This window comes from Haliaeetus leucocephalus, unplaced genomic scaffold (genome assembly GCF_000737465.1).
Source record: "Haliaeetus leucocephalus isolate CR32 unplaced genomic scaffold, Haliaeetus_leucocephalus-4.0 Scaffold495, whole genome shotgun sequence".
Taxonomy (NCBI): domain Eukaryota; kingdom Metazoa; phylum Chordata; class Aves; order Accipitriformes; family Accipitridae; genus Haliaeetus; species Haliaeetus leucocephalus.
Genome location: NW_010972931.1, coordinates 882,614 through 906,229, shown reverse-complemented (window position 1 = coordinate 906,229; position 23,616 = coordinate 882,614). Strand labels below are relative to the sequence as shown.

Below are 23,616 nucleotides of genomic sequence, written 5' to 3'. Positions count from 1 at the left end.
TCTGATCTGGATTTAAAGTGTAAATTGTATTTTGATTTAGGGTGACAAAGGTGAACGAGGTTTTCCAGGACCTCCAGGAAGAGTAAGTAAAATAAATTTGTGTTTTATTTTAAACTTAAATGAAAATACAAAATTTGTGAAAGTCGAACTGCTCAAACAATGAGGAAAAAAAGAGAGACTATGCATGTTCTGATCACATTCTAATCAGTCATGTTCTCATTTTTTCTTAATGGAAACAAAAGTTGGATACAGTTCTTTTAATTATCTTTGAAATTTGGGAAAAGAGCTCTCAAAGAATATGAATTTCAAATGTTTTGGACCATGAAAATTATAGGCATTGTTAATCAATACAAAGTATCCGAGAGAGTTTAAAAAGAGTAAGTCTGTCAGCTTTATAGTCTGTAATTTTTTTTAACACTTGAAATAAAAAATGGGATTAGTCAGCAACAAATAGATCATTGATGGTGCTCCTTCCCCAACATGGGGGAAAATTCTCAACACCTGCTAATTTGATTTGAAAAATTGTGCATAATTCCTGAATATTTTATTGTAAATGTTAGTATCCTATATGTCAAGCTCAGATCAGTGTTAGCAGAAATTGCCCAAACAGAATATATTAAAATTAAATGTAGTACAAACCTAATGGGTCAATGCTTAGACCATGCTGAGGTTTCTTGGCATCATTCTTGTTCAAAAAGGTGCTATAAAGCTCTCCACTTAATCCTACTAGTGATATGAAGGAATTTTGGTAGAGTAGGAAAAATTTATTTTCTCTGATAATTCCTCAGCAGCTACAACCCTCTCACAGCAGTTGTTGCGTATCGCTGAAATAGCAAGTATAACCAAAACTGCTCAAAATTGTTATTACAAAAGAAGATGGCCTCTGTACCATCAGGTCAAGATGGGGGAGATACAGTTGAGGGCACAGGTGTGTGTTTCTAGTGTCCTAGTCTTTGTCCTGTGATTCAGGTTATAGATACTGGACCAGTAGATACCTTTGGTCAAAAAGGAGAGCCTGGAGTTTCAGGTTTGCCTGGACTGAAAGGTCAAAAAGGTGAAAAAGGTATGTATTTTGTCTTGTCTTTTTGACTGAGTCATGCTTTTAGTTTTCTTATTAAAGGAAATTAAAATTGCATTATCTGTGAGCTCAGGAACTCATTATATGACAGTGAAATGTTCCAGTTATTTATTTCATTGCTTTCAGGTTATTACGTTTTGTTGTAGTTTGTACAATGCTTCTTCTCATCATAAATAAGACTGCCTTTCAGTTATAGACTGGAAGAGGATAAACTGGGATCTGTTTTGATGGCAGTTAAATAATCCAGTGAGATTATTTAAGAAAGATGGAGATAACACAAGCATAAAGAGGGTAATAATGCAGAGAATCTTGAGACTCCTTTAAAAAAGTCAGTAGCTAAATTTTAATCTTAAAATTGTCTTGCATAATTTATGAAATTCTTCAGTAAACAGAGAAAATCAAGCATTCCCTTTCCCATTTTCCCCATTACACACTTTACCCTATTGAAGAAAGATCAGTGGAAAAGATGGCACACAGCAGGGACTTTTCCCTATATGTATTGTTTGCAGATATCTATAGATTATTTAACTTAACCTTTGATTCAGGGCATACTAGCTTGTAACATGTACTTAAATAATATGTGCTAAACGTTCACTGATGTTGGCATTGCTGACTTCATTGTCTAATTGAAAACCTCTCTTTCTAAAGGTTTCCCGGGTATACAAGGAATGCCAGGACCTCCAGGTATGAATTTATTATGGCCACTGATTTTGTTCACATTTTTCCTATGTTCTTCTTGGGTGAAGAGTCCTGAGAGATGTTCTCCTTAAGCTGCTGCCAGTTACTGCCTGACTTACGGAACACCCAGGCAGTGACCTCTCCGGGGGTCTAATCATCCCCCTAGACCCCTCCTGTAGATTGCTTTTCTCCTGTCTCTGATGTGATCCAGCCTCGCTCTTTGTGTAGAGCCCTGATAGCTTTCTGCTTAAATTGAAGAAGTAGTGTGCACAGGTCATCAGAGATAGCCCAGAGAGTACGGCTCCATTGGGCAAGAAGAGTTGAAAAATGTGAATACGTGCATGGGTATGTGCATATGTACCTATGTATGTATATGCGCATGTAGATAATTTGTTTTGCTCTCACTTCAGCTCTATATGTGTTTGCATAAATATAACAAAACAAGGTTTGCAGGGAGAAATAATAACATTTATTAGATCAAAGTAATTCCTGAAGGCTTCCTGCTTTTTCCTGACTGTAACTTGATCTAATAAAAGTTATTTCTTTTGCCTGCAGATGTTGCCTTTTTCATAGTCTTAACATCTTCACATCTATGACAACACTGCTATTATGTATATATGTACACGTACGTGTGTTTGAACTAAACCACGATACTTGCTTTTTAGAAATTAAGCAAATCATGTGTAGAAACCTGACTCTAGCACATCCTGCAGTGATACTACTATTACCTCCTTTGCTTGCATTTTCTATCTTGACAGTGAGCTAAACATGAAATTAATGTAAGCCAGTGTCAGATAGTTTCCAGGAAATTTTTCACAGTTTAGGGATGAGATACTATATACTGCAGGCTGTAATAGTCCCTAAAGAATTCTGTGTGACAAGACAAGAAGAATGGTAGCTCTTAGTCTGTCATCACCCTACCGAAATTGAGATTTGTGTGACTTTCATTGTTCCTGCAATGTTGCAGAAGGCTCAAAATGGTTTAACGATCAAGTCTAGTGATTAGTTGTGAACTGAAATAACTCACTGAAGTATGAAGACCTGTGTGACTGTGCAAATACCTAAAAGGATATCTTAAGTAGCTTTTTTTCTAGCCGTTTAACTGCTTCTCTTTATTGGCTGTTGTTTGCTTATTATTCCTACAAACGGATTTGGTTTTAGCATTCCTGAAATGTGCTAGCAGTGTTGAATATTTATTTACTGAAGTTCTTAGACATGCTGTCCCTTTCTAGGTGTGTTTAAGATTTGGTTTATTATGAAATAAGGAAGTGTGTAATAGTTTCTAAGTGTAATAACTAAACTAACTCCTGTGTCCCCACTATTTACTACCCAGCAAAAGTTGATTCCACTAAATCTCAGAAAGATACTTAGTACAGATTAAATGTGTTTGTCTAGGGACCTAACTGAAGTGAGTTACTCTGAGCTGTAGTGCATATATAACCTCAATTTTGTATAAATCACCAATACTAAAAATACAGTCCCTTTTTTATTTTGCACTAACATTTCTCCATTTCTCTCTGAAACCTAATGGAAGCTAATGTGTTGATAATGTTACTGTCTTTTCACTTGTCACTCTTTTCATGTATGTTTTACTCTGTCCAAAGGTCGACCACTTCCAGACAGGGTAGGATCGCCTGGTGTCCCTGGAGAGAGAGGTGAAAAAGGTGAAAAGGGTTCTCCGGGATTCTCTTTACCTGGACCCCCTGGAAGAGATGGTTTCCCGGGTCCCCCAGGGTTGCCGGGCCCACCAGGTCCTCCAGGCAAAACAGGTAGGTAAAGCACTGGGTTGCTTTTCACAATAATGTACATTGCATGCACATAAAAAAGAAAAAAGAGACAAGCTATAATCAGAAGCTATATATAAAATATAAATATAAAAATAAAATATAAATTTTATTTTATTTTATAAAATATATTTTTTTATTTTATTTTATTTTATAAAATATAAAAGCTATAATCAGAATGCATCTACATTGTGGAAGAAACGTACCTGAGTTGTTAAGAGACCGAGTAAAAGCTGTTCTGTGATGCAGCAACCCTCTTGTTTCCTTACTGGGACAAGGATTCTTTGCTAAATAAATGTTTTTAAAATTTCTTTAAAAGTTCATTGTGGACTGTTACAACATAACCAAATAACTGACCTTAACACATATTAGTTTCCTCTGTGTCCTAATGTGCCAACCTAGAGATATTTGTAGATTTTCAATTAAAAAAATAACAGATACTAATATTGTTCTTAGCATAAAAGGTAGCTGTTCAATATCACAATTTACAAGTCCACAGTACCAATCGATGTAACAGATTGAACAGGTGTAAGCACTGCAGACTGAGATACTAGTCTGCCAAAAGTTTTTATTGTAAAAGGAAATTATCTTACAGAATGGGGTCAACACATGCTTCATAGACGTAAATGAAAAGCTAGTAATGATGTGACAAATACATAATAATATTGGTCATAATGATAACAACATTATACAGCTATGTGTAATCAGATTCTGATAAAGCATTTTTAAAGAGAAAAATGTTTTGGTTTTGCTCTGCAATGAAGCAATGAAAAAAGTGCATATGAAAGTGGTCTATGCTTAACAGCTCCTTACCACTGATGTTTTAACTCTTCTGTTGAAGGAAAACTTTTGCTATAGGTGATACTGATATTGTGAGTTAAATTGTGATTTCAACATAAAGAATGATATACCTATTACAGTATTTTAGGTACTAAACTATTGAGCATTATTCTCTATGGAATTCCTAACCAAAAATATGCTGTTCAAAAACAATTGAAGATGCCTAGTTGTTGCTGTGTTTGCTGATGAAGCAGTACAAAATCCAGCACCTAGAACATGGAATTAAATAGCCAGATCTTACCTTGCCCTAAAAATAAGAGCAATTCCTGTTTTTCATACAACATGTTTCTGTCCTTGCTTAATTCTGCTCCTTCCCCAGACACTTCTTTAGCTTTCTTCAAGCGCATAATGGGAAACAATTTGTTTTCATTTAACTGTTGTTTGCCAAACTTCACATTAACGTTTTGAGTACTGGCTTTGGCCAAAATGATGTCATATAGTATTGGGTCAGAACAAGCACAATTTGTATTCTCATATCAAGCCTGCTAAATATTCTCATTTGTTACCTATTTCAGTTCCTAACATATGAGGTTTCTTGTTTTCAGGAAGCTTGATCAGTGTGAAGAAGTTAAATAGATGTTAACAAGCTGCTCTTGACCTAGAAAGTTTCCTAAAACATTGGAAACAAAAGTCAGGGTAAAAAAACTCTACTTAATTAATTTCTTCAGGACGTCAATATTCTCCATTCTTTTCAGGGTCAAACCACCAATTTTTCACCCATAGCACCTTTCTTAACCAAAGCTTAAAATACAAATAGATTTTATGTGAAGTTGTTTGTAACCTTATTATGGCCAGAACCTGTCTTTTGTCTGTAATTCTCAGGGTTTCTTAAGCAGTATATATGGAATAGATACATTCCTAGATAGATATAGCTATTCATAGATACATTGATCTGGGACATTCATAAATGCATCCCTATAATGGAAACTTGCACTTGTCAAACAATGTTCTTTATTGCATTTCCATTGCAGATGGAATTGATCAATGCCAGCAGGGAGAACCTGGTGCACCAGGTAGTCCTGGACTTCCAGGAAGAGATGGATTTCCAGGAGAGATGGGAGAGAAAGGTAATACTGTTTTAAAGTGATTGCTTTGTAGTGGTCTATACTCTCGAGCTTGGCTATGTAAAGAGGCTGAGCAAGTTAGGCTGGATCCAGGAAAAGTGTACTTACAGTTAGTTAAACAAATAGTTCATGGACATTGAAGATTTCTTGAATCTCTGGTGAGTGAAAGAAGGATATTGGATATTGAGTTGTGTGACAAACTTCACTTACATTTCACTTAGCCTACACATTGCTGGGAAGTGATAAGGGGCGGTGCAGGGCTGAAAGAGGAGTTGGGAAGAAAGAAAGGGTTGAGGATAGCCCCATTAAGTGTAAATTGAGCTGTTCATGGCAATTTAAGATGTGAATTCTGAGATGAAGAATTAGAGAGGGGCAGATGAGTTGGGAGTGGAAATGGCTTATGAATCATTGCCATGACTATAATTGAAGCTAAAATTGTAACACCTATAAATAGGACTGTCAACTGTGTGTTATAGCAGCATTGAATAAATGGACATAAAAAAATGAGCTGCAGTCATTTACATGATGGTTGATCCTTCCTAATCTCATTCTGCTCACTGCTTTTCGAAAACTGCAGAGTTGCAGTGACTATAGAGATTCTCCTTTTTCTGCTTTAATATTTTTATTTCTTCTATACCCAGTGTATATTTCTTTTCTTCTTTTTGATCCTCTTCAGCCTGGTCCCTTTTAACTGTTCTGTTAAACATTATCCCTAGGATAAGACTTAAGTTGATTTTCATGCCATTCCTTTAAAAATTTTAAAGAATTTTGAATATCAGTTTGCTGATAAATTCTCTTTGAAGCATGTAATTAGAAGTAGCACATTTATTTTTATTCTTTCAATATGAAGTGTATTAAATTGACATTTGCCCCTGAATCCACCTACTTGCAGTTGTCTTAAATCTTTTCATTGTTATTTGTTACTTCTGCTGGGGTTTTTTTTCAGGTGACAAAGGTGAATCCTGTGCCTTATGTGATAAAGTAGGACCTCCTGGACTTCCAGGACCACAGGGGCCACCAGGTCCAGCAGGTAAAAACTCATTAACTACCTGAGAATTAGCTACGTAGGCTAAAATATAAACATGCAGCATATATGATGAAATTACTTTTTGTCCCGCTAATCAAATTGTTTGTGAAACTAATGAAAGGAGGATGCAATATTCCTATTTTTGGCCTGATTCCAAATTTCTGATGCAATCAACAAGAATTACCAAGGAAGCAGAAATTGCCCACAGCGGAGGGTCTTTGCAAACTGTGGCCCAAATATTTTCACAGAAGATTGTGAAAGTGAAAAATAATGTGGGAAGCATTTGCCTTATGTGCCCAGGCTTGGCAGTGGCCCATATATATATCTTCCCAATCCTAGTATTAAATAATGAGGCCGAAAAAACCAGTTATTTTTCTGCTACCATATGAGAGAAGTGCCACATGCGAACAGTGATATAGTACTGGATGTTTGTTCTAGTGGCTGTTAAGAAAAATGAATACGGTTTAGATAGTTTCAAGACTGCGGTGGGTTGTATGATAGGTCTAAATAGTAAGGTGAACTCATTCCTAAGTCAAATGAATCATCAACTTCTGAGTTTATGAGTGCGGACACATATAGCACATGAGCACATGAATCCAGACAACTTCACTGACTTTAGCAGGATTATGTTGATATAACTGGGGATGGAATGAGACACTTTGAGAAGGATCACAAAGAATTCACATACAATGAACTATTTGTAAAAGCATGTAATAAACAGAATTGTATTTTTGTCTCTCTCATAAGGTTTTCCAGGACAATCAGGTTTCAAGGGTGACAGAGGCTTACCTGGACTTGATGGCCTTCCGGGCGTACCTGTAAGTAATGCCTTGCCAAATGCTATGTGTCCTGTGGGGCATGTGATCAAAAAGCATGTGATGATCAGTGTGGTTGTGTAATAGTTCTGTTTAAAAACAGACCAGCCCAGTGATATGATAAAATTAAGGAACTATGCTTAGCAAAATAAACTAGAGCTATGAGAGGAAGAAGGAGCTGTCAGAAATGGGTTCTGTTTCTGTGTTTGCCCATCATATGAACTCAGCAGGACACACGACCTTCTGGCTTGAGCAACCTAAGCAGTGGAGTTGGGTAAAAAGTAGGATTTTGCAGGAAACGCAGGTCTGCCCTGACCTCCTCATGAATCGTTCCAAAAACTCTGCTGTTGTGTACGTATATTGAGAGAGAGACAGTGCCATCTAGTGTAGTGTAAGCAATCTAATGTTAGCATGCAATATACTTTGGCAGTTTGTCTGAATTTTGGGAAATGTGTGCAGCATATTCCATAAAACATAATTAGTTAGCAGGAAAGCTAAGTAGTTTTGAAGAAATAAAGGAAGGCTGTGAAAGTGGATAGCATCCTGATAATATGATCACAACAAATTATGCTGACCCAGCGCAACACGACTCTCAGTGAGTAAGGCTGGATATCAGAAGCAGAACAGCCGTAAGCATAGCACTTGTCTAAAATGTAACACAAATTACTCCTCGATGAGCAGTGTACTAGCACATTTGATCTTTTCAGAGGTGACTTCAGTGTGCCTACATACACTGTGGTATGCTGTCAAGACCTACCTTAGCATGCATGTTCCTGTAGTATAACATGGATTTTGACACCATTCCTAACGTAAGCAGACTGAGTTTGTCAGAGTCTTTCCAGACTTTTTTTCCCAAAGCTGTTTTCTCCTTCCAGCTGATCACTTTTGGCAACATAACTTCTCAGTGACATTCATGTGCACTAGCTTTAACACACACTGGAGTTATGCAAGCTCCCTCTATCACCAGTGGTGAGAGAGAGGCACCTTCAGAAGTTAAACCAACCCACCTGTATGAATTCCTTACTCAAGGAATCTATTTCTCTCCCTTGAGTATAAATAAAGGCTAAATACCTGAATTCAGCCAGTGAAAGTTAGCTGGGATGCGGACTGCATTCTCTATTTCCACTGTGATAAATAAGATGGTATTACTCAGCAACTGAATTAACTATAATATCAATGGGATCCATGAAAGACACAGTGGAGAAAAATAAAAGACATCATAGTGTATTTAAGCATTTTTCATGTCTGGCATTTGTTCTCAGGACATGTTTTGCCACACCTTTGTATTTTCCTTTTATTGCATCTTAAGTTCTGTTCATGTCTTTCATCAGACAAGGACTGGCTGCTGTTCTGAATGCTTTTAAGCTTGTTTTGCTCCACAAAGTTCAGCCAGATGGTGATCCAGCATACCATTTAGCTTGGAAAAACTACATAGAGGCCAGCCTCGCAAGCTCACATTGTTTAGAGCCATGCCAGAGCATCATGCCAGGACCCACCAAAGCTAATGGAAAGACTACCTTTGACCGTGTTCTGGTTCAGGTTTAAGTGGAGGGCACACATAAGCAGTGGACATTGCCCATGAAGTTTGTGCTTTTCTACCCTAGTGAGTAGCTCTGATTCACTGGAAATGAGAGAGACTGTTCCTATGAGAAAAGTTCATCTGAGTCCCAGAAAATGTGTAGGGAAAAATTGGAATTCTGGAAATCCTATGGGTATATTATTAGGTAGATAATTTCTTCCCAGGAGAGCTTCAAAACTCTTTTCTGAGCATGTGCATAGTATTCTGGTAGTACCAGCTGACTGGGATTGTTAATTGCACAAAATCAGTGAATGTTAGTAATGAAGGGAAACATATATTTGTGTCAGCTAAATATCATAAATAAACTACCCAGGGAGAAGCTTTCAGCCTTCAGTTAGCCTTAACTCTTGTGCAAATAACATTTGAGTTTTGTGTAAGATAATTAATTTAATTTTGTAGACAATCTATGTATTTGATTAATATTACAGTTCATTTAAATGTAATCAATTAAATAAGCAATTTAAACCTATAAGTTTGACTGAGTTTGTCTTTGCATACTGGAAGTGTGTTATTTTCCTGTGCTAGTACTACTTCTGCTGGTATTGTAAATTATGATGGAAGTGTAGAGATACTTTTGTTGCGTTTGCGTCAGGGAAATAAGTTCCACAGTGTTACAGAATTCATCATTTAAAGATTTGGGCAGACACTATAACTCTGAAAATGCCTTTTTAAAAAGCCCCATTTACCTTGATGTTGTATAAATATGTATAACTGAAATCCAGTGGGAAGTCTATTGAAAATTCAGAGTAGTTTTTTGGTGTCATGGCTTGCAGTTCTCGTGTAAGTGGTGTAAGTTTATATGCACCATCTAAAATGATATACCCGTGATATGATAAGTAACAAAATGGTCGAGACAAGAAGATTTGCATTAATTCCTTATTCACACTGCTGTGTCCTGGAAAATATTCTCATTTGACCTCCTCAATTGAAAACTTAATGGTTTACTTGATTTGGGTCTAGTCTTTAATTTCTGAAGATTTGTTTTCTTTTGTGTCAGTTGAAAGGTTGGTAGAGCAACTGATGACATCTGAATTTATGAAATTTCAGGGACCCCCTGGCACTCCAGGACTTATGGGCAGCCCTGGGGCAAAAGGAGAACCAGGAGATTTTTCTTATGATTCTATCCTGAAAGGTGAAAAGGGAGAACCTGGTTTCCCAGGACAACCAGGTGCTCCTGGAAGAGAAGGAAGACCGGGAAAAGATGGATTGCCAGGTCTCCAGGGTCCAAAAGGAGCATCGGTATGTGTGTTTCTTTATGTTTACATATTGTCCTACTGTGTGTTTATTTATGTTTACATACTGTCCTATATATTCTGTCTTTCAGATCAGAATTCACATGCTTTTATGCCCTGTATATGCTTTATGTTTATTGGCCTCATTCGTTGTTCCACTTCTTGTCATTACCTTGAGTAGTTCATTCTTCCTTAGAGGAAGGCTCCAGTTTCCCTGGAACTAGTGAGGAGGATGGTCCTTCAACAACAGACTATTTCAGAGTTAGATTTTGACCCTTTCTTTTTGCATGTCATGCAAATAAGTGATCTGACTCAGATGTATTCAGCATGGCTTTTAGGACTTTTAGGACTGTAGAGCAAGGTTACTTGCCCCATAAAGTTGTGGGCATGGACAATAGTTTTGTTCCTTTCTCCCTTTCTCACAGCTTGATGGTGAGAACTAGTGTGGATGATTTAGCTGATACCTGGATATGACTGAAGGAATGCCATTATCTGAGTAGAGATTGTTAAGACAAGATTCAGCTCTGTTCTAGCACACTTCTCTTCTTGTGGAAACTAATGCTTCAAAGTCTTGCATTGATAGAGAGTTCAGCTGATATGCATGTGGAGCTGAATGTGGAGCTCACATCTGCTCCCAGATCCACCACTGGGAACATAGCCTACATGGTCCAGTTAGCTGCATTGCACACTAGGTATGAGTTCCATGTCCTATTCCATGTGGAACCCAGTTCTATTTTCACTGAACTCAGTGATGAAAAATCCACATTCTTCAGCCTTACAGAGACATGTGCTAAATCAAAGTTACAAAATATTCAAAGAGAAAGGATGACATGTTGTATCTTGCCAATCAGGCAAGAAGTACGCTTATACTTTCCAAAAATTAGGGTACGGCTGGCTTGAAAGGAGAACGCGGTCCCCCTGGCCAACCTGGATTCCCTGGAGTACGTGGTGAAAGAGGTTTTCCTGGCCCTCCTGGGATAGGCGCTGCAGGGTTACCTGGTGATAAAGGAGACAGAGGCTTAGCTGGAATCCCAGGTTCACCAGGCCTTCCAGGTAAGGCTATCGTATGCTTTAAAAAAAAAAAAAAAATTTTAAAAAATTGTGCCCTTTAAGTGGTACAACTTAGAGGATCACCGGAATTTAAGATTGAAATAAAAAGACTTTCTAATTTAAATCAGTGTTTGCTTTCAACAGTATAATTGCAAATCTTTGAGGGTGATTTTCTTGAAGAGTTTGTTAGGCCAAACAGGGTGGTTTAGGTTCATCCTATGAAACTTCTACAAAAAAACTTCGTAACAAGTCAGTTGTAATGGTACGGATGGACTAGTATTGCTGGCTAGGTGAAACTCCCTTGTTTAATTTCATCAGTTCCTGTATTTAATACATCTTTACCTTCACAGGAGCAAAAGGCGAAGCAGGACGAACTGTACCGCTCCCCGGACCTCCTGGGGCGGATGGCCTTCCTGGGCCACCTGGTTTCCCTGGACCCCAAGGTACAGTACAGTAGCCTGTTAATCTTTGTCTGATGATCATAATGGCTCTGTTCCCCAGAAGCTAGCCTTTGTATTAATATTTGTCTTGTTTTGCCTTGCAAAGGTGACAAAGGGAATCCTGGGCTTCCAGGTAGACCCGGCCTGCCAGGAGAAAAAGGTGCTGTTGGGCAGCCAGGCATAGGGTTCCCTGGACCTCCAGGACCCAAAGGTAAGATAAAGTTATCCATCTAACAGAGCTGGTGTAACTGGAGTGTGGATGGAGGCCAGCGCTATCATCCATCATGGCTGCATGACATTTGGGAGATGCAGCTGAAGAACGTCCCTTGCGAAAGTCCACCGGCACCACCATAAGCACACTTTCAATGCACACTTGCTTTGTGCAGTGATCTGGCGCAGGTACAGACAGTGTCAAAGCTACTGCCAGAATAGAAAGGGATACAGTACATCTCACATGGTAGCAACTGAGGTTGCTGAGAGATGAGGCGACCTTTCTGAGAGATGAAGCACTGTGGGTCGTTGGTCAAAAAACCATGCTGACGTAACTATAGAATTTTGGGGCCAGAGCTAGCAGCTCTGCTGTGTCCCAGGCAGCTGAGAGTGGTTTGGTTAGAACACCAGCTTACTCAGCATAAGTTCAGTCTTCCCTGCATGGCCATTGTCAGGGTATGCACAGAGCTTAGAGGGAGTCTAAATGTTAATATTCTAGTTTGGGATTTTGGGGAGATGTATTTCATAGTGCTGCTACCCATTTAGAACTAGATGACTGAGCTTTCAGCAGCCACCTCAATCCCCAAAATTCTTTCGTGTTTTCATTATTTCATTTATTATGATTCCACACACCAGTGAACTGGGAGGGTCAGAAAGACTTAATAAGGAGAAGGGGCAAATCTTTACCTGTGACCACCTCTAGTTCCTCCAAGACTGGTGTGGGATGAGCTTGAACAGAAGAGGCCCATTGCATCTGGAAGAGGATTGCTATATGCTCTTTGATGCCAGCAAGAAAGGAATGGCATATCAAATACGTTTCTTTCAAGGACCGTTCCTTGAATTCAGCTCTGCCCAATGACTTCCCTGGGGCTTAGTCTAAAAGGTGGATTTCCCAATCCCTGAGACCTTTGCTGGGGAGAGGAGCTTCATCTCAATTTATTGAGCATGTGCATGTGTTGAGTGAGTGCTATCTTTAAGCAATTTGCAGAATGTTTTACGTATTCCTTCCTGCATTCCCAAGGCGCAGTGCATGGGCCAGCCGTGGCATAGAAGCCTTCTGTGTGCAACCCACAGCAGGATGTGTAGCAGGACATGCCACATGACATATACTAAACAAAAGGTGTTGATTCAGAGATGGATTTTGTGCATCCCTCAGTCTGATGCCCCACACATTAAGTTGCCTTTTCTGAAGAAGACTTTGGGAACCCAGTTTTGCAGACAGGATGTTTCTCAATGACATGAACCCACAAGGCTATTTATTTAAGAGGAGACACTCAGCATTTATTTCTTCTGGATAGTTGTTTCTCATCAGAAGCCAAATGCTGCACGAAGCTCAGCATTTGAATCTCTGTTGAGGCATTTGGGCGCTGGCATCCTTAGAAGTTTGACATAAAAGACTACACAGACCTTTTTAAACACGTCCCTGTGAGGGTGTGAATAGTTCAGTTAGAGGCTTGAAGAAACAGCAAGGACTCTTGCAGGCAGAGACAGTAATGATGTAAGGTTTTTTTTTGTTTTATAGGTTTCCAAGGTCAGTCTGGCTCTCCTGGTCTGCCGGGGACTCCGGGAAGCCGTGGCCTGGATGGTTTGCCAGGTGCACCAGGTTTACAAGGTCAAAAAGTAGGTGTCAGCTGCTCATACTGTTATCTGTGACCGCCCATTTTAACAGAAGTGTGTGCAAAGATCCTGCTCTTTAAAAACAAAAAAGTTGGCCAAACCATCTTTCATCTTATGTTTCCCACTATGCACACAAAGGAACAGAGTAGAAGGATGAATGCTTGACATTAATGCTAACGGGCTTATGGCTCTCCCCAGAAGTCACGTATAGCACTCTGCCTCTGAGTGATTTAATTAATACAGTCAGTGAATGAATTCTTGGGTTTGATGTGTTGATTCCCAGTCTGTTGTGTTTCTTTGGCTAGGGTGAACCTGGTGTGGGTCTCCCTGGCCCTAAGGGGTTGCCAGGCCCCCCAGGCCCAGCTGGCATCCCTGGAGAAAAGGGAAATCCCGGACTGCCGGGCTTACGTGGAGAGCAAGGCTTCCCGGGCGTCCCGGGACAGCAAGGATTCAGAGGTAATGTCGCCTGAAAAAGACAGCTCTGTATTTCTATTTCTTTTTTAAAGTCGCTCCCCTGTAGGTGCAGAAAAAAAGTCTATTCACCACTGAGATACCCTACTGATACCTCAGGGTATTGCCCTTTTTCCTTCCCCTCGTTTTCTCCTACCAACCACCAGAAGCAAATGCTAGCAGCAAAGCGGCCCTTCCTCCGAGCCCAGGCAGGCGGTGTTAGAGGCTGAAATGAGGTCTTTGTTGGCCAAGTGCTTCCAAAACGCCTTGTCTAGCATCTTCAGCCAACGTCGGAGGACGCTCGGCCCATGTCTCTGTCTCCCCGCAGGCGACCCCGGCCTCCCAGGACTGCAAGGCTCGCAGGGCCCTCCGGGCGCGCCGGGGCTGGGCCCCCAGGGATTGCCGGGACCCGCCGGGCAGCCGGGACCCCAGGGACCACCAGGTGAGAGGAAAATACTCCCACCACAGTGCTTCAGAGCAGACTTCTGGCATAAATGGATGTCGGCGTTGGTAACAGCGTTGCTCGCGAACCGTTTTGTGGTGCAAGGTCGGTGGGGGTGCACGGGGAGACATGTCGGCGGGCCGCCTCCGTCCGGGACAAAACGCAGGGCGAGGCCTCCTGAGGAAACGCCAGCCATTTTCTTCCGTCTCCTCAGGTCGTTGGTGGGTAGTATATATAGGGTCAAAGCCTCACTTAGAAAATGAGGACTGTTTCTGCTGTCTGGCTTTAAGCATTCTTCATGCCATGTAATTTCTGACCCGCAGATGGACATTATCAGATATTCTTGTTAATGGTGTTCCCCGTGCTCCGTTAAGGACTAATCCTGTGTCTTCTGTTTCTCCTAGGATTTCCTGGAATAAAAGGCGAAAGGGGCTTCCCTGGTATCCCAGGTCTAGATATGCCAGGACCAAAAGGGGATAAAGGTAGCCAGGGCCAGCCGGGAGTACCAGGGTCTGTGGGGTTACCCGGCCTGCCGGGTCCGCAGGGGACCATTGGACAGAAAGGATCGGCAGGTAAACGTCTTTTCCCTCGGAAACCAGCATCTTTGACAACTGTTTTATTAAGCTGTGGTAGCATGCCCTTTCACTCGGTTAGGAATTGATCCATCAAAGAGTCCAAGCTTGGGAAACCACATGGGCTGATGTCAGTAAAGCAGCTCTGTGCATGTGTAACTGAACTGCTACTCAAGTCCTTCGGTAGATCAAATCCAGCGACTTGCAGGAACTAGCCTTTAGCCTGTAATAATGAAAGGCGATTATTCTGCACAGTTTCAGTGACAGAATGTGGTTTTAATAATGCCTTTGTTAGTGACAGCACTGTTTACTGTCATAGGAAGTTTTAAGAATCTGTCAAAAACCCATTACAAAGGGTGTTTTATTCTGGTTTTCATAACACTGTTTTTACTGTTGTTTTCTCTGTCAGGCTATTTTAGATTAATCACCTTCTTTGTCCCATTTGTCCTTTAGTAGTGCAATTCCTAATATGATAGGGAGTAAATAATTCCATTTCTTGTACTTCTTTACACTGCTTGCTTTATTTCTGTTATTCACTTTTTCACTTTGGTTTCAGGAGCCAAAGGAGAAATGGGAGTTATGGGAACTCCTGGATTGCCAGGAACTCCTGGACCAGTTGGAGATCGAGGGTTGCCTGGTGAAAAAGGTAAGAGAGAAATTTTCTCAAAATCAGAATTGTAAAATCTATCTTTTTCCCAACAGAAGACAAGTCTGGAAATAACCAAATACAAGGAGTATGCTTGGCCTAAGGAATGTTTTATGTCAAGTAACTTCCCTGTAAGTTAGAAATAGTGTAATTTAGAAAGCCATATCCTAGGACCAGTCATGTATTTGGGCACTGAGCCAGGATTTTTGATCTGTTCTTCAGCAACATACGGTTTTGCTAGGTGCGAGGATGCTATAGGTATTACTCCAAGAAAAACCCTGTGCTTGAAATTATAAAAAGCCAGCAGGAAGGTCTTAATTAAATCCTTCAAATAATGCCCTGTATTACTGCCAAACTCCTATCCCTATTGTTTTGAGAGTCTAAAATTAATGGCTGTGAAGCAAGAAAAATATGTCAACTTTTTTGACAGAGCTATTGTGAAGTCCTGGTATAAAAAAACTTCATATTACATAAATGAAGTGTTCCAGAGCATGGTATTCAGTGCTCAAAATTTGAATAAATAGCTAACTGCATTTGTTATTGTCTACTACATATTTTTGAGAAGTTTTATATGCCACCATAATATTCTGTGCTATCCCTTTATAGGTAGCCAAGGTTTCAAAGGTGTAATTGGACCTCAGGGTGATCCTGGTGTCAAAGGAGATAAAGGTGAAGCTGGTCTCCCAGGAAAACCTGGAACAATGGACACCATGGACATGGTTAGTCTCAAAGGCCAAAAGGGAGATCCAGGAGAAAAAGGTAACTTTAATCTCTAACTGTGGATAAGTGTAATTAACACTCATATACTGTTAAGCAGCAATGCTTTTGAGTTCAGTTGTATCTTAGTTTGAGACAACAGTTTTTAAAATAAGATTAAAGAATTTCACACAGCAAATGCAGATATTTTTCCAGTGTCTTTCAACTCCGTAGAAACAAAGATTAATCACAGACAGAAGGGGTTTTGGTTGGATGGAGGAGGTTCAATTTGCCCTTATAAAATCCATTTTACCTCTTACCAGAAGACTCTCAAAAGAAAAGGAATTTTAAAAGTAGAAACTAGGGCTTGCCAGAAGAGAATAGCTGTCTTTCCTGTAAAACATATAGTGGAAACACTGTTGTGGCCATGAAGACCAACGGATACTGTAAGAAAAAGTAGGCAGCCTTTTTTGGCACACATGTATGCCACTGATACCAAGAGATCAGCTTATGTCAGTTTAGAAACATCTGGAAATATGCAGGAGAAAGGCAATCAGCTTTCTACTTAGAAACTTAATGGTGGTAGAGATATTAGGTTTTTTTAGACAACGCATTCTTCTTGGATTTTTATTTTTACTGCTACATGAAAATTTCGTTGTTTAAGATCATTCTCCTGTTTTTATTTTCAAAGAAAACATAGTGTATGTTTCATATATTTTTATTATTTGTCTTTTTATTAAGATTTACTTTTTATTAAAAAATCTCATAAGAGTTTTTAAATAAATGATAATGGGTTTAGTTAAAATAGAATTGTAGGGCTTAGAAGAGAGCTGCTGAGATCACATAGTTTTCCATTCCCCTGAACCAAATCCTTCAGCCTTTCATTGGATATCACATTTTCTGAAATAATTATCATTCTTGTTAGCCTTTCTGACTTCCCCCCAGTTTGGCTGCATCCTTGTTAGAGTGCATTTTGCTGAAACAAGTGAAGTACTTAACTCAGGCCATGCTAGAATGAAATTTCCCTTTCTTGAAACAACAGCCAACTCTGTGATTAGCTATAATCCTTAGTCCTTCACTTCTGGACTGCTGCCTATGCCGTTGTTTTTCATTTCGTATGCATGCTTTTGACTTCTCCTTACCACATATGTGCTGTATTACACTTTTTGAATTTCATGATGTTGATTTTCAACCTTGACTCCAACTCTTCAAAACCCTTCTGCGGTCTAATCCTGTCCTCTTTTCAAGCCTTTTCAGTTTAGTGTCATCTGTACGTTTCATCAGTGTATTCTCTGTTGGGCCCAGGACAGAGCACGTGCGACTACTTTCCAGTTTGACAGTGAATCACCAGTAACTGTACCATGTTATATTTGAACTGTGGGAACAGAAGAGTTGCCCAGATTAGGTACCTCTTATCTCCATGTCCTGACTACTTGTCAGAATGAGACCTGGGCTCCTGTGTCCTCGTTGGTCTCGGAGAAACCTAGGCATGTGGATAGGCAGTGCCTCCCAGCTTGGACAGCCAGGGTGTCGTGGTTTAACCCCAGCCAGCAACTAAGCACCACGCAGCCGCTCACTCACTCCCCCCCCATCCAGTGGGATGGGGGAGAAAATCGGGAAAAGAAGTAAAACTCCTGGGTTGAGATAAGAACGGTTTAATAGAACAGAAAAGAAGAAACTACTAATGATAATGATAACACTAATAAAATGACAACAGTAGTAATAAAAGGATTGGAACATACAAATGATGCGCAGAGCAATTGCTCACCACCTGCAGACCGACACCCAGCCAGTCCCCGAGCGGCGATTCCCTGCCCCCCACTTCCCAGTTCCTAAACTAGATGGGACGTCACATGGTGTGGAATACACTGTTGGCCAGTTTGGGTCAGGTGCCCTGGCTGGGCATGAGAAGCTGAAAAATCCTTGACTATAGTCTAAACACTACTGAGCAACAGCTGAAAACATCAGTGTTATCAACATTCTTCGCATACTGAACTCAAAGCACAGCACTGTACCAGCTACTAGGAAGACAGTTAACTCTATCCCAGCTGAAACCAGGACACAGGGCCTGCAGGGGAGGGGAGGAGCGAGTGTAGAGTGTATCTGCCTCTAAGCTGAGAAGCGGCTTCTGAGAGCACTTTTGTATTTGATGAGGCTCCCAGCCTATAAAGATTTAATCTAGATTAATTTTTCTCATTTGTTTCTGATCTTGATACATATGGTGGCATGGAAAGCTTTAAAACAAATCCACATAGGTTGTTTTTCATTACTTTCTTATCTACTCTTCACCTGTGGGTTGACTGACTGATAATTAGTTTTATCTCCTTTCCAGAAATCCAAATTAGGCACACTGGTTACATGCATATAAAGAAGCCTTTGCTGAGAAATTCAAATGGTTTATTTCTTTGGTTTCTAACTTCTTCATCAATCCAACACTAATAATGCATGCTTGCAAACTTGTATGCTCTACCTTTTCCTGACCACACACAGGCTACAGATTGGCCTGGCTCACACAGCCTGGACAGGTAGGTTCCAAACAGACCCCCGCCTGCAGATTTCTGCTGTTATTCTGCCCATCTCATCCTCTTCAACTCAAAGATACTTAGTACCAGCAGAGAAAAATAACCTAATTATACTCCATAACTTTGCGGATCTGTTAACTGCCTTCATCTCTGTAGACTTGAATATCACAGTAATGTTTTAAAAAGCTTCTAAAATACAAACTGCAGAGAAGACACAGTGTTTTTCTGGGAGATTGTCAGTGGTGTTTAATGAAAAAATTTGGTATTGGACATCTTGGGATGTTTTTAATAAGATCCACTTACTTAAAAACATTCAGCGAGCTATCTTCAGTAACTTGTTGTCCTGCACCTATATGCAACACTACCAGAAAGAGTTATGACCAAAAAGCTTGGACCTTAAAGCTGGAGAAGAGGCACACCACAGAATAAGAGGTGGAGCCTTCTGGAATGATGAAGATGCTTTAACATTAGATAGAACTGAGGAAACAGCGAATTTCTGGCTGTGAACTGGTTGTTCATATGTACCTTTTTAGACAGCAGAACAGTCAAGTCAATCATTTCTGTTATACCCGATATTGTCTGGCACTTCTGAAGTAACTCATTAATCTAACTCAAACACATGTTCATTTGCAATTTCTTTTAAAGATATAACTTGCCTTGAAATTTGCACAGACACCTGTAAAATTGTAATAGTTTGCAGCCTTTCCCTAGCCCTGATTTACTGACTGGAGAGTTGTGTTTTACTCAAGTGTGACTCTACTGTACAATGTACGAAGCTTGAATTCAGCCATTTCGTTGTTCAGCAGAGAGAAGCAACAGTGATCAAAAATTAACTAGAAGGATTATTATATGGCATTACAGTAAATTTTGATAAAACTGATCTCACTGTGTTTGTTTTCTTGGTGTCCAGGGGACCATGGAGCAACAGGAGAAAAAGGGTTACGTGGGGAATATGGAGAACCAGGAATTCCAGGGAGGGATGGTGAACCTGGTACTCCAGGACATCCAGGTATGTCTGAAGCTAGCAACAGAGGGACTGTTCAGCGGGTATTTTAAACCTCATTGACTAATGGGACTCCTAATTTCTCTGCTGTCTGTAGGACCAAAAGGTGATCAGGGCCCCCCAGGGTTCCCAGGGGATCCAGGAATTCCAGGACAAAAAGGATCGGTTGGTGAAATGGGTTTGCCAGGTACTGATTGCTGGAAATTCCTCATTATTTTTTCCTAAAGTTAATGTAGAACATTATGAGACACCTGTATGGAGTATTTGTTGGTGTAGATCTACTGAACGGTTACACTATTTGCAGTGTCTGAACTTCAGGCTTTTGGGACATTGCTTTCTCAATCCTGTTGTGATATACAAATAATAGGATGGTTTCCTAAGTTTCTACATACAAATCCTTTAGCTGGATCTGTAGGATTTGTGTATTTGTTGCAGACAGGCAGTTTTTCAAGTGATACCTTTTGTCTGTCTGTGTCTGTCTCTGCTAGCGTGTGAACTGCATTAAGGTTCTTGTGTATTTTCCCCCTTCTAAAAAGTTTGGTGAGTTGCTGTGTGCTGCATGTTAATTACAAACTGTAGTGGTCTGGGAAGAGTGTTGTTGTGGAGGGGATTGGTAAAGAATAGAATGGAGAAGAACCTATATCTCAACACAGAAACTTTGTCTCCATTCAGATGGCCTTGTGCATAGCATATTTAGGAAATCAAAGGTGAAAGACTGAAATGATAAAGGGGGACAGAAAAATTTGCTACAGCAGAGTTCCTTTCTCACTGTGGTCCTGTTAGAAATTATTCAAATCAACATAAACTTTTATTCAAATCATATTTTTAGCAAGAGTTCTGTTTGCTCTGAATCCAAGATTACAACCTTCTATGAGGAGAGCTTATCTTCGCATAAAAAGTCCCATTTAGAGAGTGAATCTCAAAAGTTAATTTACAGGCTATTTTAGTGAGTTACGTTACTTTTCTAGCTCTGAATAGCTAAGGCAACACTGAAAAATCATTGTCAACACTGCCAGGGTACACTAGTTCTGATACACCTATTTTTCCTTTTCACTTGCTAGGAACACCTGGAGAAAAGGGTCTGCCAGGAGTACCGGGTTCACCAGGCACACCAGGGTTTCCTGGGCAAAAAGGTGAAAAAGGAGACAAAGGAGCACCAGGTTTTCCTGGAATTGGCTTTCCAGGGTCTCCTGGTGAGAAGGTATTTACACCCCTAAGGATTTAATTGTCTGTCTACCAAGTAACTCATTTGAAAAGATGCTGTTGGCCTTTTAAGCTATTTTATTATATTTTCTATTATGCTCATTTAAATACCTGATTAAAAACTTGAAAGGTGTGCATATGGGCAGGTTTAGATGCATTCTGTTTGATGGGACCATTATGTCTAGGGTTCTTATTTATTCTGTCTCTTCAGAATAGGCTAATTTACAGTGCTAGAAATGCGAGGTAAGGGAATAACTTTTAAAAATACTAAGTAAATAAAGTGAAAAGGGCTTGTTACAAACAGAGCAAATAATCACACTGAAATAGTGTTACTGTGCTTTTACAGAGAAACTGGGAAGATGGAAAAAACTATAAAATGCTCAGATATTACTGAAAAAAGAAGTGTATTAATACTGTGTGTAAAGTTAATTTAATCTCTAATAGGATTCTCATTTGTTTCACATTCCTTTTCCTAGCTATACAATAACAGTAATCATGAATTTATGAGTAAAAATTGTAAAAATAAAACTTACTAATCTGGTAGCACACTTGCTGAAGACTTGACAAAAGATTTTTTTGAAGATTATTAAGTGTAATAAGTAACTTAAGAGGCTAATTTGGAAAAGATTTTGTAAAAACCATTATAAAAATGCATAGAAAACTACTCATTTTCATATGTAGGTATTAAGCAATTCCTAGAAAAGTCAGTAATTCTGATAGTGGAATTTAATGGCAAATTTAATCCTAAATTACTTTGTTTCTAAATGGAAGAAGAATGAAATTCTTTATAAGTATGATGGATAAGAGGGGTGACATCTAGCATTGCAAATGGAAAAAGCTGTTTCAGAATTAACGTGTGGATTTTATAATGTGTGCTGCTTCTTCTAGGGAGAACCAGGAAGAACGGGTACTCCAGGTTTATCTGGAGATAAGGGTGAAAAGGGTAGTGCAGGAATTCCTGGAATGCCGGGTGCCCCAGGTCCCAAAGGATCCCCTGGCATGGCAGGATTTCCAGGCAAGTGTTTATGCTTAAATAAAACAGAAATTGCAGTGAAAAGTGAATGTGATACTTACACCAAATATCCTGCATGTAAACCCATGTTGTCTTCTTTTCTTTAGGGAGCCCTGGCCGCCAGGGAGAAAAGGGTGAAAAAGGACTTCCTGGCTTAAGTGGCATTCCAGGTTTAAAAGGAGAACCAGGTAGAAAAGAAATACAAAACACTAAATGCTACTTAAAGTATTATTCACCTGCAGGCAGTGGCTAAAACAAATACTGTGGCATTCTGCATTCATTTTGGCTCAGATATTTACTGGTACATTTCTTCATTTCATAAGCAAAACCAGACAGTGCTGTTTCCCAGGTAAATCTGAGTCAGTGTAGTGTGGGGCTAATACTACTTTTGCACTGTTTGTGGAAGAGATTTTACCACCTTCCACAAGACTGGTTGTTGCTACAGCCATTAGTTCTGTGGTTTCTGAGTTCATTTAAAAACAATAAAGTGATCCATGGGCCCAAACCTGAATCACCACATTAGCATCATTACACAGATGTTAAAGAGGAACTATTTTGCTGTTGTGAGTATAACAACATTTTTTAACTTGGAGCCTTGTGTTCTTAGTTTACTGGCTGCAGGACACATCTCATTGGACAATGGGCTGTGCTATTCACAAGCCTTTGCTGGAGTTCCTGCACTCTAAACTCACTAAGATTCATGATAATTAGCTATGTCAAAATCTGTGATACTTGAGCCCTGTCTCACACTGATTTAATTCAGAACTAACCTCAGCAAAAAGTCACACTGAAGTCATCATGCAGTATCTGCTTGATCTCTGTGGGAGCAAAAGAATAAGTAAAGCTTTTCTTTAGAGGAAAAAAACATGTAAAAAAAAAGACTGATGATTCATAGGTGACATGAAAATGGCAATGATTTTTCAGGTGAACCTGGCGTTCCGGGTCCTGCTGGTTCCATTGGACAGAAGGGTGAACCAGGTTATGATGGGATTCCAGGTGCAGCTGGTGCAAAGGGTGAACAAGGTATGGTCATTGTCATGTTAAGTTTATGGGGTACAAAAATGCACAGAGACAGGCTACACAAGAGTAGCTGGTAAAGGGGTGTGCTCGGTTTGAGGTACTTTGGATGGAACCCTAGAAAATAAAGTTAGTATAGTGTCTTGCAAACTACTATCATCCATCATTGCAAAGCTGATCATTTGGATGAGCAACTGTGTTTAATCAGTGTAATCTTGAAAGAACTTTTTTCACAAGATCTGGCAATACTTTAAAGAATTGGCATGTTTTGGAATTAATTTCAGTCTGCACTTAGCTGTGAAATAATGGAGCAGGCTTGCCTTTTCTTAGGGTAGGATTTTCAGTCATACAAGACCAATTATGCTAGATACAATACCAATACATAACAAAGACAGTCTCTGCCTTGATGAAGAACTTTTGCATAAACCATTTATTTAGATTTTGTATTTGCTTAATAGAGTTTTGTTCATTACAGGTTAAATTTAAGTGCGGTCTAATCTTCTACTTTTTTGCTGCCTTTATATTACAGGTATTCCAGGTAGAGGACTTCCAGGATTTCCTGGTGCAAAGGGAGATAAAGGTAAAACACTTGTTTAAACAAGCAGCAAACCTCCCTCCCAACATACTATAAACATAATT

At 39.7% G+C, this 23,616-nt stretch overlaps 1 protein-coding gene across 1 annotated transcript in view; it reads left to right on the top strand.

Annotated features, from left to right (window-relative positions):
- COL4A1 (collagen, type IV, alpha 1) overlaps positions 1 to 23,616 on the top strand; it is a 119,608-nt gene that overhangs the window by 77,219 nt on the left and 18,773 nt on the right. Inside the window, exons 18-41 of the mRNA XM_010575789.1 lie at positions 41 to 82; positions 970 to 1,063; positions 1,727 to 1,762; positions 3,361 to 3,525; positions 5,352 to 5,447; positions 6,391 to 6,474; positions 7,219 to 7,289; positions 9,913 to 10,104; positions 10,982 to 11,150; positions 11,498 to 11,590; positions 11,694 to 11,798; positions 13,320 to 13,417; positions 13,720 to 13,870; positions 14,193 to 14,306; positions 14,711 to 14,878; positions 15,435 to 15,524; positions 16,131 to 16,283; positions 19,653 to 19,751; positions 19,843 to 19,932; positions 20,807 to 20,946; positions 21,837 to 21,967; positions 22,072 to 22,148; positions 22,885 to 22,983; positions 23,507 to 23,557. Of these exons, the coding sequence (XP_010574091.1) occupies positions 41 to 82; positions 970 to 1,063; positions 1,727 to 1,762; positions 3,361 to 3,525; positions 5,352 to 5,447; positions 6,391 to 6,474; positions 7,219 to 7,289; positions 9,913 to 10,104; positions 10,982 to 11,150; positions 11,498 to 11,590; positions 11,694 to 11,798; positions 13,320 to 13,417; positions 13,720 to 13,870; positions 14,193 to 14,306; positions 14,711 to 14,878; positions 15,435 to 15,524; positions 16,131 to 16,283; positions 19,653 to 19,751; positions 19,843 to 19,932; positions 20,807 to 20,946; positions 21,837 to 21,967; positions 22,072 to 22,148; positions 22,885 to 22,983; positions 23,507 to 23,557 (2,608 nt within the window). The remainder of the gene's footprint in view (positions 1 to 40; positions 83 to 969; positions 1,064 to 1,726; positions 1,763 to 3,360; positions 3,526 to 5,351; positions 5,448 to 6,390; positions 6,475 to 7,218; positions 7,290 to 9,912; positions 10,105 to 10,981; positions 11,151 to 11,497; positions 11,591 to 11,693; positions 11,799 to 13,319; positions 13,418 to 13,719; positions 13,871 to 14,192; positions 14,307 to 14,710; positions 14,879 to 15,434; positions 15,525 to 16,130; positions 16,284 to 19,652; positions 19,752 to 19,842; positions 19,933 to 20,806; positions 20,947 to 21,836; positions 21,968 to 22,071; positions 22,149 to 22,884; positions 22,984 to 23,506; positions 23,558 to 23,616) is intronic.